The following is a 14440-nucleotide window of genomic DNA, read 5'->3' on the forward strand; positions in this document are numbered from 1 at the left end:
GCGAAAGCCGCCTACAGGTTGGTCGCAGCTGCACTTATGCCGCTTTCCGCCAGCGAGCATCCAGCCCGACACGGTTACAGCCATGCCCGCAGCCCCAGCAATTTCGGGGGGGGGGGGAAGCAACCTGTGCCAGAAGCTGGCACGGAGCTCCGGTTAACGCTGAGCTCTGGCCCGGTGTCCACCTGGGGYGATGCCTCAGCTCAGCCCGGCCCTGCGAGCCCGGGATGCTGCATGCCGCCCCTGCCTTTAGGGGAAATACGATATTCACCACAAAGGGTTGCGAAAAGCCTGAGTTGGGTGGGGGGAGAAAAAAGGAAATGACTTTTTTTCTGGTGTGTGCGAGCGTGTGCACGCACTCGTGTGCGAGGTGCTCGCGGCTGTGGCCCGGCGGTGCAGCTGCCTCCCGACCCCGCGGCCGGGCGCTGCATCCTGCCGGTGCAGTACGAGGACGCAGCGGCCAGGCCGGGCTGTCCTGCCGCGCGGCCACCATGTTCCAGCGAAAGCGCAGCGTCTCCTTCGGCGGCTACGGCTGGTGGGTGCCTTCTGCTTCCCTGCCCGGCGCCCGGAGCGCCTCTTCCCCCCGCTCCTCGGCGCTTTGCAGGAGGAAACGCCGCGGCGCAGCCTGCAAAGCCCTTCCCTGCCCTGCCCTTCCCGGTGCGCAAAGGGAGCCGAAACCCGCGCGCGGCCGGGAAGGGCCRGCTCCCGCTCTGCCCTCACTGCGCTTGCCCGCTCTGCTGCTGCCGAGGCGGCTCGTGCCCGTCCTCGGGCTGCGCGGCGCGTTTGCACCCGAGCCGCGGGGACGGGAGGGTGGAGTGGCCGCTCGGGGGCTCGACCGGCTGCTCCTGCATGCATGGTGCTCGGCTCCYGCTGCGCACGGCGCTCCTGCAACCGCTCCGGCCGCGGCACCGCTGGGCTGGCGGGTTTGAGCTGAGCTGCCCGGAGCGTTGCGGGTGCAAGCGCCGAGCGCCTGCGAGGCCCCGCGGGGAGGTGGCGAGCGCGCAGGGAGCCCCGGCTGGCGTTCCTGGACAGTCTGCTGCGCGCGTCCTCTTTCTTGGTTTAAAAACTGGAAGGAAGCGCTCGGACTTATTTGTGAGCCATTCTTTAGGGAATTTGCAGCCACTTTGGGGGGGGAAGGGACTCCCAGGCCAGCCCTGCCGTTGGCACGCCGGCCCCGGGGTGCAGGCGGTGCCAGACAAGCTGCCCGGTGCTATTGGCTTCCAGCCGCCACAGCGCGGGAGCCGGGCTGCTCCGCTTGGGCTGCAGCGGGGCCGGGGCTCCCGGATGCCTGCACTCCGTGGGTGCCCCCGCCGTGGGAGCGTGGGTGCAGCGGGTGCCCCTGCCGTGGGAGCGCTCGCCCGGGCGTTGCCCGGCGGAAGCGACCTGCGGCCGCGGCGCTACCTGCCGCTCRGCGAGCGCGGCCGGCGGCGGCGGCGCGCCCTTCCTGCGCCGCGTCCGCGTGCCGCGCGCTGGCTCCAGCGCCGAGCCCTCCCGTGCCGCCCCACCCCAGGAAGGGCAGCGCCCCGCGGGTGCCGGTGAAGCCCCTCGCGGTTTGGCCGTAGCGCGGCTGCGGTTTTCCGAAGCGCAGGTTTTGCAGCTCGCTTGCTTTCTTTCTCCTCTTTATTCTGAGGCAAAATAACACCAACCGATTTTCCGCTGGTGCTTCCTTCCTGCCGCCGGGCCGTGCGGGAGCGCGTCGGTGCCGGGCCCGCGAGGGGCGTCGTGCTCGCCCCCCGGCCCACTCGCAGCTATTTAAAAGCTCTGGCCGCAGATTGTTTTGCACCCGGCTGCTTTAACGCTGAGCTCGGTTTAATGATCAACAAGCTCTGTGGACGGGCTCGTTAAATATTAAGTGATAATAGTGGTGCCCTGGGTCTATTCTTAGGCATGGTCACGTGCCTGGCCGAGAGCAGGAGCAGCTGCGGGATGGGGATGGGGTTGGGGCATGCATGGAGGGGGCCGTGCATCGGGGCCCGTACGTGTGCCCGGAGGTGCCCCATGCTGGTTGGGAGCGGGGTGGGTAGAGCTGCCAGGAGAGGGGAGACGCTGCTGCTGCTGCTGCCTGGTGGCGCTTGCTGTGGTCACACTGCAAAAACAGTGCTTTTTTCTTTTTTTTAAAGATATGGAATTAATTTCATGTGGCAGAAACATAGCATTTGCAATTACTGCCAAAAGACATCATTTTACATTTTGAGCCGTTACAATGACTTGCATTAATTAATATTAATATGGTGTTAACCATAATGATTCTGTGGAGATAGGCACTTATTAGCAGTGCCAAGCAAATAAATGAAGTAACTTGGGACCTTCTGCCGCGAGAACGGGGCTGGGGCGGCAAGCTGCGCAGGCAGCTCGCTGCTTATCGTCCCCGGATCCCGGGGCGCTCGCGGACGCCTGTAGCAGCAGCAGGCAAACGCGCTGGGGCGAGCACGGGGCAGCTTCCCGCATCGGGGTGTCGAAGCACCGAAGGGCTGAGGAAGGAGCGCCTGGCCGGGCGTTGCCTTTCTGCCTCGCTGCGTGCCACGTTGCAGGGACGGGCAAAGCGGCGAGCATCCCGCGGACGCGGCCCGAGACGCCTGCTAACACCTTCTCTGTTCTGCTTTCCCCCAGGATTGACAAGACGATGCTCGCCAGCCTGAAGATCAAGTAAGTGAGCGCCTCGCTAGGCTATAAAGCCAGYGTCCTGCGAAATGCTGGGGTCTGCGAGCGGGGAGGGCGCGCTCGCGCCAGCTGCGCTGTCCGCCTGGTCCCGGCGCCGCGCCGTGGGTCTGGCGCCGCGGTTTCTCGTGGTTTGGCGTAACGTGGTGTGATTGCGCATGTGCCGGGTCGGTTTGCGTACTCGCCCAGCACGCCCCCTTAGAAATAACGGTGCAATGGGCGAGTCGGGCCTCAGCCTTGCCCTGCTGTGTTTGCACAGTGGCAGGCGCCCGGGGCTCCTCTGCCTCCCGCGGGAAGGCGGCTGCCTCGCTCCCCGCTGTCCGGAGGTGTCTCGCTGCAGGGAAGCCTGCCGGCGCTCGGCGGCGGCCCTTGCCCGGGGGCGGTTTGTCCGGCAGCGTCACTGCGGCCGCTTGCCCCGCGCCTGCCGCAGCGCCCGCTGGCACCGGTGCTGCACCTGCCCTCCRTGTACCCTGGCGTACAAGGGGAGTAACTCCGTGTGCGTCGCGGCCCATTTCCCAAGGTTTCTCCAAAAGCCGAGCTCCCSCTTGGAGGTGGTGTGAGACCCGGGGCCAGCCGCGCTCTCCCGCGATCATCGGCCGTCCGCCGGGAAGCTCCTGGGAGGCGCCGTGCGTCGCTCGCCCGTCCGTCCCGTGAAGCGAGGCACTGGGGCCGAGCGGCTGGCGGAGGGCTCTGCCCTGCACGGCTGGCCCCTTGCAGGACGCTGCCCGAAGGCTGGACGTGGCCCCCAGCAGCCCTTGGTCTCCAGCGGAGCAGAGCGCGGTCAGGGCCGCGTGCCGGCCGCCAGCCCCGCTGCGGGCCGGGGCCGCTCGCTGCCTCCCCTCGTCCGCCCCCTTCTCCCGTGGCTCCCGCGGCTCCCGGGCTCGGCGCTCTCCATTGCGAGGYGCGCAGGCGGCTCCCGGCGCTGCTCACGTAGCTGCCTGCTTAATATAGAAATATTCTGGCCCAGGCTCCCTTGAGTTGGAGGTAATGTGTACGGTAACTGCTCATGCGGCTTCCCTTTGTAATCATTACTTGAGCAAATTATTCCCTAACAGAAGAGCATGCAGGAAGCCTTGGGGGAGCCGCTGCTGGAACACGCCTGCAAACGCCCCTGGTAATGGCACGGGAGAAATGCTGTCGCTCAGCTCACGGCTCGGGCTTTGCTGGACTCACGAGAAGTTTAAATCGGTGTTTACAGCCTGGCGTGGGGTGGTGGGGTCTCGGTGGATTTTCTTTTTCCTTGTGGTGCGGAGAACGGCTGCACTGTTCCTTGCACGCTGCCTTATCCCGTGCTTTGGTTTGGGGCCCGTGCAGCAGTTCTGCCTCGTGCACGCTCGTTAGCCTGCACCACGCTGGGCAGCCCGTGCACTGCTGCTCGCTGCACTGCTCCTGGTGGTGCGCAAAGCCTGTTCGCGCCGGGTGTGCTGCTGCTTGGTCAAGTAAAAGATGTGTTTTAATTTTTTCCAGAACACGTTTTTGATCACAGCAAGGCATCTCTGCTGCTGACACCGTCACCTGTGCAAAACTGCTGATGTGACGTAAAACGAGGCTGTGCGAGCTCGAGGGCTTGCTTCGTTTTCTGTGCTCAGCAATGAGATGGCCCCTCATTCCCCCCCCCCCCACCCGGTGCTGTTAGCTTTGCTTGTGTCCAGGACCAAATCGGCTGTCTCCTCTCGGCAGGAATAAGGATCTGGTAGCTGTTTTTCTCTTCCCCCAAAAGCTCTCAGAGAGAAAGTTCTCATGGGGAAACTGGGTTTTGCACATCTGCAAATCATGACAGACACGAAAGCAGTCATGCAAAGGCAGGGCTAAGGGAGGATGCTTAAACACTTCATAAATGCTGCCAAACCTGGCTGAGCAGCGGCTTTGGGGGGGCCGGAGGGCTCTCGGCAGGGGGGCTGCCGGGAATGAGGGCGTCCGTCCAGTGCCACCAAGCCCCCCGTCACGTCCCTGCGGACTCGGGCGTTTATTTGAAGGGGCGGACGAGGCCCCGCTCCCGCGGCGCRTTGCAGCAGCTGGGGCGCGCGGAGGCGGCCCTGTGCCCGCAGGYGCCTGTGCTGCCCGGGACGGAGATGCCCGGGGAGACGGGGGAGCCTGCGCCTCCCACCCCAGCTGCGGCCGTGGGGTCGCTCGAGCGCATCCCTGAGCGCCCAGCAAAAGGTCTTGCCCCTGCTCTTGGCAGCTAGTGCGGCCCCACGGCGCTCCCGGTTTGTGCACAGATTGCTTCGTTAAACGTTTCTGTAACGGGGCCCAGCCAGAGCTGTGTTAGATATGTGTAAAAGCTCAAAATTCTCTTTTCTGGTCTTCCAACGCCCTCTTATTACTGCAGCCTTCTGGCGGAGCTGCCGGGCGTAGGCAATCTTCTCTTATTGTGCAACTTGTTAATAAAAAGACAAGCTGCTTCCTGCAAGCCGAGGAGCACTTCAGGAGCCGTGTGCCTTCTGCAAACATCAATATTGACTTGCAGGGATCTGGCAGCGGCGAGGCAGCGCGTGGCTGTTGACGGAGGGCACCGGGAGCCGGTTGGTGCTGCTGCGAGCACGCACTGCACGAGGGCCACGGCCGCGGGGACCCGCGTGCGCCCGGGGCCCTTCCACCGGCCGGAGCGGTGCAGGGATGATGCTCCCCCGTGCTGTTTCTGTTGCCTGTAATAAACTCAAACACAGGTGGCACCAGAGCATCAACGTGTTTTTTTTCCCCCCCCCCTTTTTATTTTTTAATTTGGTTTTCATTAGTTCCTATGGTAACCATGAACATGTCTGAGGGATGTGAAACTGGAGAAAACAAGCAGGCRTCGCGGCACGTTGGAGGAGCGAGGGCAGAGCAATAACCTCGGAAGGCTTTAGCTGGCCTCGTGGTGCTGAGCGAGCGTCGGGCGCACCTGGCGTTAGGGCGGCGAGCAACTGTAGGCGCTGCGGGAAGGCGAGTGCCCCGCTGCCTGCCTCCGGCACATGGGACCTGCRGCCCGGCCGAGCTGTGGGCAGAGGTCCTGCTCCGAGGCGCCGGCAGCTGCTCCCGCGTTGCTGCTCGAGCCCGCCCGTGGGCATCCCTCTGCTGGGGTAGCTGTGTACTCCTTAAAAATTATTTTTATTTTTTCATTAATGGGCTGTGTGCCCAGAGTGCTGGGGGGACAGACGCAGGTAGCAGTACCTTAAAAATTCAAAGAAATCAGTAAGACGTGCGGTGGGGCTGTGCAGGGCACTGCTGCTGGCGCTAGTGTGCTGCAGCACGGAGCAAGGCGTCCGCGTGCAAGCTCRGCCCGTGCGGGTGCGGGGGGGTGGCACACACCAGTCCCCTTGCGCTCCTCCTCCTTTTTTTCTTTCCCTCTTGGTTCACTTCGTGTGCAAGGTCTGGGGGTAGCTGAACCCCCTGGACAGGCAGCGGGGGTCGAGCCCGGGAGAAGCGCTCCACACGTCTCTGCTGGTGTTTTCATGGCCGTGCACAGTCTCTGCAGGAAGGCAGCTGTCTCCTGGCTCAGGCGGTACCGGTGCGGTACTGGGAGTTCTGGGTATGGTACGGCTTTACCACGTTTTAGTTTCTGTGGTGTAGGTCATGCTTCCCAGGGAGGGAAGAAGGGAGCAAGACTGCAATTAAATCATCTTCCGAAGCTGCAAGGTAACCCTAGGGGGGGAGCGAATCAGCATATCAAAGGATGTTTGCATATCAGAAAGCAGCTCTGGCCCAGATGAGGTTGCATGAATATCGTTTGCATTCTCGCAAACACTCCGAGCTAGTCCTGGCACAGCTCCTAGTCCTAGCACAAGAGCTACGTGGGTTTCCAGCGGGCTCGGCAGAGCCGTGGGGAAGGTCCACTAGGAGCTGTCAATCCACTTGGCCGGGTGCAGCCTCTGCCTCCGGAGATCCTGGCCAGAGGCCGGGAAGGGGTGACTGGGACTAGCATCGGCAAAGACGTGCCTCCAAGATCCAGATTCATTCCCAAAGCCTCAGAAATAACCTGGCGAAGTGCTGTCCTCAGCTCAAGGTTAATGAACCCTTCGCCTGCTGATTGCTTCTCAGCCCTTGGTGCTCTGGCTGGTTTTCCTCGGTATCATCAGCAGGGTAGGGGAGAAACCGCCGAGTACTAAAAATGGCCCTTCATCAGACAAAAGGTTGCTTCTTGTAGCCCCTGAAGTGAGAACAGCAATGCGGTAACCCCATCTCTGTGGAACAGAGGGGCCCTGTAGCGCCGGTTGCTGAGAGCTGGCGTGCGTTCACATGAGATGGCATGTGACATGTCCCCTAATGGGAACGGCCGTGGAAGAGGAAGGTGGGAACGGGAGAGATGAGATTTACTTGACCTTTGTAAAATGAGCTGCGTCCAGGCCTGAGGCTCTTCAACTCTGCTCTGGCCCATCAGACCCTAATGGGGAGACATGGGAATGACCGAGCTGCTGAGCAGGAGCTGCTCCGACTGCTGCAGTGGTCTTCCTGGGATTGTGCCTCGGTCCTGCGAGGACAAGGTCTGGAGAACAGATCGTCTCCAAGTGAATTCCTTTGATTTTATTACTACCTTTTAAAATAGGTAATTGCATGCAAATGTATGTTTTGCAGTTATGCTCTAGCGGTGGCAGTGTATGTGTTGCAGCTGGGCCCCAGCCTCCACTGCGAATAAACACTAAAACTACCCAAAAGCAGCAGTCTCCAGTGGGCAGAGGCAGGCGGCTCCAGGCTTTATCTCACTTTCCAGTTGTTGTCTCCTGGGCCGCGGGAGCTGCGGGGCGAAACGTCCCCAGTGCTCCCTCCCCAGCCAGCACGCCGGGCAAGTCCATTACCGACGCTGCGGTGCAGAGATGAAAGAAAACCGGTCGTACAGGGCTGGTGCGCGCTGTGTGTGTGCAGGGTTTCCGTGGCCTCGCGGGATGTGCGGGCGCGTAAGGCAGCAGCTCTGGGCTGCTCCAGCTCCATGCAGTGATCCGAGCTGGGAAAGCCTGCCCCGAGAGCGGCCCTGCCTGGCGCTGGGTGTCTAGGCTGGCCGGCGGGCGCGTAAGGCTGATTCTCCCGCGTGTCTGTGCCAGGAGAAAATGAGTTATTTCTCTCTCCCTGAAGCAGGAGACTCGCTGAGGTCAGAATCGTGGCACAGCGCCGGGGCTGGGGTGACGGGCGCATCGGAGCTGGGGCTTGGGCCGCCAGGGCAATAGCCTGCGCTTCGCTGGAGGGGGAAGAGAAACCCGCGCTGGTCTCTAGTGTCGGCCTTGGGCAGTGTGCYGGCCGCGCCAGGCGTTCTGCGCGGAGAGCCAGCGGCCGTGGTGCGGTGCCAGGCTGCGGGAGCACGGGGGCGCGTGCACGGAGGAGGCTCACCGGGAAGTGCTGCGTGGGCACGGGTCGGCGAGGGCCCGGGGGAGCCCCCGCGGCATCTCCCATTTATCCCTGGCGAGGAGGAAGCTGCATCCCGTTTGCTCCCTGGATAAGCTGCGGCCGCGCGGCGTGTGCGCGGCGCCCACGAGGTGGCACCAAGCCGCCGCGCCGAGACGTGGCCGGGCCGTGCGAGCCGTCCCCGCGGATCGGCGGAGCGGCACCGGCCGGGAGGCGGCTCTGTCCCTGCTGCCTCCAGCAACAGCTTTGGCTTCGCAAACATCATCTCGGGGCAAAGCACCTGCTCCGAGTTTTGTTTGCAGCAGAGTTTCTGGCTGCCAAACCTGCTCTCTGCTGCGGCTCGGCCGTGCTCCCGCATCCGCATCCTCAGGCTGCCGGCACGACGGCTCCTCCGGTGCCCACTGCTCCCGGCCCGGGGGATGCGACAGTGCTGTCGGCGGCTGCGTTAACTCTTACGGCCGTGCTCGCAGCTCGCTCGGTGACGGCTGGCGTGGCGGAGCTTTTCCCGCGTCGCCCCTGGTCCCTGGACTCGGCCTCGCCCCTGATCCGGGACGTCTTGCAGGAGCCGTGAACCATCTGCGACGGCGGCACGAGCGAGCTGTTTTCCCTTGCAATTGTTTGGGCTGCTTCTCGCAGTGTTTCCTGTGTTTTCCCACGGCAGCTGCGGCTGGGGAGGCAGATTTCGCTCCAGAATTGAACAGTCGCTTTGAAGAACGGCAGCGCGGACCCGGGAGAGCAGAGAGCGAGGGGAGGATGCCCTTGCCCGGCTTGCGCAGGGCCGCGGCGGCCTGGGGACCGGCGGTGGCCGCTGGCTCGCGGCGCCCGTGTCCTTGTATAACTTTAGGAGGGGAAAGCGAGAAGGGGCCGCTCCTGCCGCGGGGTCTCATCCCTGACGTCCGGCAGCCGAGAGCAGCTCTGTGCGGCTGTTACAGGCGCCCCGTGCCCCAAACCGCATGCACGGGGAGCGCGAGCCTGCTGGGAGCAGCCGCGGGGCTCCCCGGGGAGGCGCTCGTGTTTCGGAGCGGGGGGATCCGCGTCCCAAACCTGGCCGGGGATTCGCGGAACGGGGCCGGCGCGGCGCCCGTGCCCTATCTGGGCCGCGCAGGCGGGAAGTGCCGGCCCCACGCTCACCCCCGCGGCAGCCCCGTGGCACAGTCGGCCATGCGCGGGGCGAGGAGGCCGCCTCGGCCGAAGCAAGCTGCTGCCGCCTGTAAGGACCTGGGGGGTTTCATCCCGTCTGAGCTGGTGAGCTGGCATCCATAAAACGCGAGGGGGCAAATCCCCTGGCCTGGCTCCGCGGGTGCCGCCACCTCGGGGAGTCCGGCTCTGTGTCTGGTCGGGCGCTTTCCTCTCGGTGTTGCCGTAGCTGTTTTTGCATGTTTTTATTAATGCAAAAGTCCCGCTATGGGACGGAGGCAGCCAGCCGGGATGCCAGGGCGTGGGACAGGGCGCACCGGGGTGCCCCGCTGTTGTGTGCTACGGCCGCCCATGCGCTGAAGTGCTGTTGTTGCTCTCAAAACAGCCTTCACAAATTTAAAGCTAGCTTATCCACAGTTGCATCTGCCCAGAGGACTTAACAGCCCCACGTGGGTCTATTTTTAACTCCGCTTCAGAAGTAATGAACTGTGCTGGTTTATGTGTCTGGCTCACTGCTGCCGGGTTTATGGCTTGGCGCAGTAAGAGCTGTTTGCAGGCAGTCACAAGGCCGCTCCAAAGAATAACAGCCCTTTAAAAGCAAATATTGCTGCGAGGGGGGGGTTAATGGCCGGAGCGATAAAGCCGCCATATGGCTGCGGAAGCATGCTCCCCAGTATCCCGGTTTGGCGGGGCAGCGGCTGGTGCTCGCAGCAGAGGAGCCTGCCAGGAGCGGCGCTGGGCGTCCCCGCGCTGCGCTGCTGTTCAGCCGTGGCCAGGTTGGGGTTAATTTGGGAAGTCTCGCGTGCCCCGGCGTTCGGAGTAACGGGAACGCAGGCACCGGGAGGGTAGTAATCATGCTCGGCGGTGCTGCCCAGGCTTGGGGCTCCTCGCTGGAGTGGGAGCGGAGCTGGGCACTCCGGGGCGGGGGGGGGGGTCCGGCCGCCGCGGTGCCTGGGAACGGCCCCTCCGTCTCCGCTGCTCGACGTCCAGCCGGGCTGCGACGCTGTGGGCAGGTTCTGCGCCCAGCGAGCAAGCGGAGGCGCTGGCGGCCAGCCCGAACCCCGTGGCGTTTGGGAGCCCCGCGTCTCTGAAGCCCCTTGCAAGGGCTCGGCTCAGCTCAGGCTGCTGCCCAGCAGGCGTGCGTGGGGGCCGGAGGGTGCCTGAATGGGTCGGAGCTGCAGCAGGAACCTCCGGAGCCTCGGGTCGTCCCTTCCAGGCACCGTCCTTCCCGGCTCCTCTCGAAGGCCTCTGGTGCTGCGCCAGGGACTACGGCAGCTCCTTCTTTGTACAGGCGGTTTGGTGTTAATCCTCGCCGGTTCGGGAAGCTGAGCTCCGCGCTCTTCTCCCCGCGGTGGCGCGGGTTATGTTTCTTCATGACGTGTTAGCAATGAGGAACAATCTAGGCTCGGCTGGGGACGGGGAAGGAGGAAAGACTTTCCATCAGATCCTCAATGGTGCTTCAACTTCAGCGCAGCCACTTCAGCTGCATAATTTGCTTTTCGCTTGCATGCTGGGGTGAAGAGCGCAGGGAGGAACGCCGACAGGCAGGAGAAATGGGAACGCGACGATAGGCAGAGGGTCTGCCCGGGTCCCGTTATCCTCTGCCAGTGCCTGGCGGCTTCAGGAAAGAAATCAGAAACCAGTGTGCAAGCGGGGTTCTCGCCTGGGAGATGCCATCCTGCTCCCTCGCAGGTGCCTGCACGCGAGGGTGGCGGGAGAGGAGCACTGCCCTTTGCCCACCCTGGCACCGTCGCGCGCTCCTGCCCCGCAGCCGGCAGGGGCTGCTGGACGCACCGGAGCTGGGCGCTGGCTGCAGGCGTGAGAGGCGCAGCCTTGCACGCGACTCTGCCGCTGCGCCGGGGACGCTTGCCGTGCCGTGCGGGAGCATGCCAGTGCCCGCTCCCCGCCACGGGAGTTGGACACGCGCCGCGCCGCGGGTGCCCCTGCCTCGCCGACGCCGGTCTGGGCGCCGGGAGCTGGTGGCGAGGTGCTGTGCTCCGGGCGCGGGGGACGCCGGTGCCCGCTCCCCGCCGCCGGAGTTGGAGCCGCACCACACCTGACTTGGTTGGAATAACGCTTCCGGGTGCGCGCCTCCCTCCGCAGGGAGACCTCGAGGAGCAAGGAGGGCTGGAAGGACGCTGGCAGCACTGGCACATGGCCGATGCTGGCTCGCTCTGCTCCTGCATCTGCCTTTGTTAGTGATGCTAATGATAAATGATGGCCTTTAGTCCACTGCTTTGCTTGTAAAATTCAGAGGAACTGCTCATGCTCTAAAGACTTATTTCCTTCCCTGATTTGATTTAATTTGATCTAATGCCGAAATCTTGGAACTTGTCTCTTCAGAAAGCCTCATTCACAGGGAAAAACCCACCTGGGATTGTCAGGAACGCAGTTTCCATTTAGCAGCGCTGCCGTGGTCGCAGGCGTGACCGTCCTGCGCCGGGACCGCGCGGCAAGCCGGGGCGGCAGCAGCCCCGGGTGCGGCGCTGGCTCCAGCGGGGCGGCCGAACGCTGCCAGTGCCGCCGCGCAGCTCCCGGCTGCTCTCGGGCCTCGAGCAAACAGCCATTAATCTGCCCTCCTGCCAGCCTGCGAAGCGGGTAAATATTTGCTGCCTGCCGCTSTGGCGCTGGCCGGCTGCGGGCGGGGGCGGAAGGACGTCGTCGGGCTCGCGGGGCGCCCGGACCCGCTGTCGGGACGTGCTGCGGCTGGGCCGGCTGCTTTGCCCGGGCGTGAACGGCCAAACGCCGTGAAACCTGCTTTTGTGCTCGAAGCTTAATTCCGAAGTGACAAATGCAGATTCCTTTTCTATTGCTGTGCTAACACAGATATGTTTTTTGGCGTGTGCTTTACATGCTGCAGTGATAAACAGTGACGTTAAAAGGCTACTAATAAAGCTCTGTACAAAAGTGTCTAGTTCTGCTTCGTGGCAAAAGCCGCTCTCCCTTTCAGGGAAACGGTCTCCCGTCCCGAGCCGGCACTGAGGCTCCGTCCCGGTACGTAGCTGTTCTCGATGAGTAATTTTCCGACAGCTCTTATCATCAGCAATGCTGTAACGAATCACTACCCGTTTCGGGTATAAAGTCTGGCTGATAACATGAACGCAGCAGTGGTGACACGGTGCTTCTCTTCCGAGCTCTCCACAGCAGTGAAACGCTTTATTGCGATGCTTTTGAGGCCGTATTAACACTAACTAAGCGCGCCGTGACGGCGGGCAGGGAGGGTCGGCGGGCGAGGGCGCACCAGCACCCTCGCTCGCGGCTGTCCGTGCCCGTCCTCCCGTCGCCCCTTGCGAGAGCCGGGATCTGTTTGCGAGCGGCTGCAAGCAGCTAATTGCGTCAGGTAATTTATTTAACGAGCGATTCGTCTCGCTCCCCTCCGCGGGGTAGAAACAAAGACAAAACAGCAGTTGCAGAAGGGCCGAGCGTCTCAGGTCCCAGAAAGGAGCAATTTGCACCTTAATTGAGCGGCGTGTGCTGCCCCTTGCTGAAGCCTAAAGTGCCCCACAACTCCCCGCAAAGGGGGCTGGAGACGGGCCGGCAGCTGCCGCGGCGCTTGCACGCGGGACAGGACAGGACGGGGAGCGCTGTGCCAACCCTGCCACCGCCACGGACCAGGCTCTGCCCCGCCAGCGCGGCTCCCTCCGGTGTCGTTGCCTGCTTCGTGCCCAGCTAATGCAAACCACGGTTTGCAGAGGCAGGCGGTCAAAGCGGCATTGCCACCGGCCCCTTCCAACCCCCTGATTATTTTTAAGTCTTCCTTTGCGGTGACTTTACATACCGGAGTCCCTTCTCCGTAAACCTCCACCCACGAAGCGGGGGCCCCGCGCACCGGTGGCGCTGCCTGTGCCCACCCGCTGCCCGGCGCTTGGGACTGCTTGTGTGATGCAGGGGCGATGCACGGGAGCGATGCATGCGGACAATGCACAGGGGCGATGCATGGGAGCGATGCGTAGGGGCGATGCACGGGGGCGATGCAGGGGCGATGCACGGGGGCGATGCACGGGAGCGATACGGGGGCAATGCACGGGGGCGATGCATGGGGGCGATGCAGGGGCGATGCACGGGGGCGATGCATGCGGACAATGCACAGGGGCGATGCTCGGGAGCGATGCGTGGGGGCGATGCACGGGGGCGATGCATGGGGCGACGCACCGTGCTCAGCCCGCAGGCAGGCAGCGGGTCAGCGCTCGTGCCAGTTTGTGACCACGGTGGGTCCTGGCGTCGTCTCCCGGTCCTGCCCCTCTGCATTTTTCTTTTTTCTTGTCAGTTCGGTGTTTTGCAGCAGGAACCGTGCTGGTGCGGGGCCTGGGGGCCGGTGCCGGCCTGGCAGCAGGGAGCGCCAGGGCCGGTCGGCCAGGGAGCTGGGGCTGCGTCTCGCGTGCACTCGCTGCAGGGACCGGGGTGACGTCCAGCGAGAAGCAGCTTCTCGCATGGTGAGGGCCAGCTCCCAGGTCCCGCAGGCTCCTCTGCAAACCCCATGGGCGTATTTTTACGGGCTCAGGATCTATGCAAAATGCAAGTCAGTCCAAGACTGCAGCATCAAAAAAATTGATTTTTTTCTGTTACCTTGACCCTTATGCAACTCCGTGTCTATCTTTAAGGGAGTATATTGCACATCTGAATGGTAGTGACTACACCAAGAACAAAAACAGGGTAAAAGAGATTGGAAGTGTCCTTTTCTAATTCGTGGGTTTTCTGTATCCACCTTTAATTTAAAAAGCAATTAAGCCTTCCCTACCTCACCTTTGCTGTGCCCTTGATGCACAGCACAGTGCCCGAACGGTCGCTCTGTGAGTGTTGCACAGCTCCTCCCATGCACAGGGATGTTTCGTCTAAAGGAAAAAAAAATACCTGCCTTGTGCTTTCTTGGTATTTCCTCTGTCCTTCTAACTGAAGTCATAAAGTAAATCTGTAATCAGATTACTTGGGGCTGGATGTAGCCTAATCTAAAGCTCTGTTTCTCATGATACTTCTCCTAAAAGCAGATGCACTCTTCTCCTCCTGCAGCTCATCTTGAAATACCGTAATCGCTTTCTCCTGAGCTTGCAAGCTCTACAATCCTTTTCTTCCTATGCCAGGGACATGGGGATGCGACTGCTCCTCTTGCAGAAACTCGGTTGCTATTTTTGTCTTTCTACGTCGCTTATACCCTTCTTTTGTCCCTGTCTGTCTCCAGCTCTTTGATCGGTCTGGCTGGAAGAGGCTCTGTGGTGCTGCTGCATGGGGGAGCAGGGTGCTGCTGGGCGTCCGCGGCCCCTTTGCTGGGCCGTCAGCGCCGTGGGGCATCTGCAGCCCCTTTGCTCGGCCGTGGGGCGCCCGCGGCCCCTTTGCTTGG

The 14440-nt window shown here is 62.7% G+C and overlaps 1 protein-coding gene across 1 annotated transcript in view; it reads left to right on the forward strand.

Annotated features, from left to right (window-relative positions):
* The first annotated feature begins 402 nt into the window (after window positions 1-402).
* Window positions 403-14440, forward strand: part of RAP1GAP2 (RAP1 GTPase activating protein 2) — a 53713-nt gene continuing 39675 nt past the window's right edge. Inside the window, exons 1-2 of the mRNA XM_026070263.1 lie at window positions 403-532; window positions 2608-2643. Coding sequence (XP_025926048.1) covers window positions 489-532; window positions 2608-2643 — 80 coding nt within the window. The 5' untranslated portion in view covers window positions 403-488. The remainder of the gene's footprint in view (window positions 533-2607; window positions 2644-14440) is intronic.

This window comes from Apteryx rowi, unplaced genomic scaffold (assembly GCF_003343035.1).
Source record: "Apteryx rowi isolate R43461 unplaced genomic scaffold, aptRow1 scaffold_307, whole genome shotgun sequence".
NCBI classification, from domain to species: Eukaryota; Metazoa; Chordata; class Aves; order Apterygiformes; family Apterygidae; genus Apteryx; species Apteryx rowi.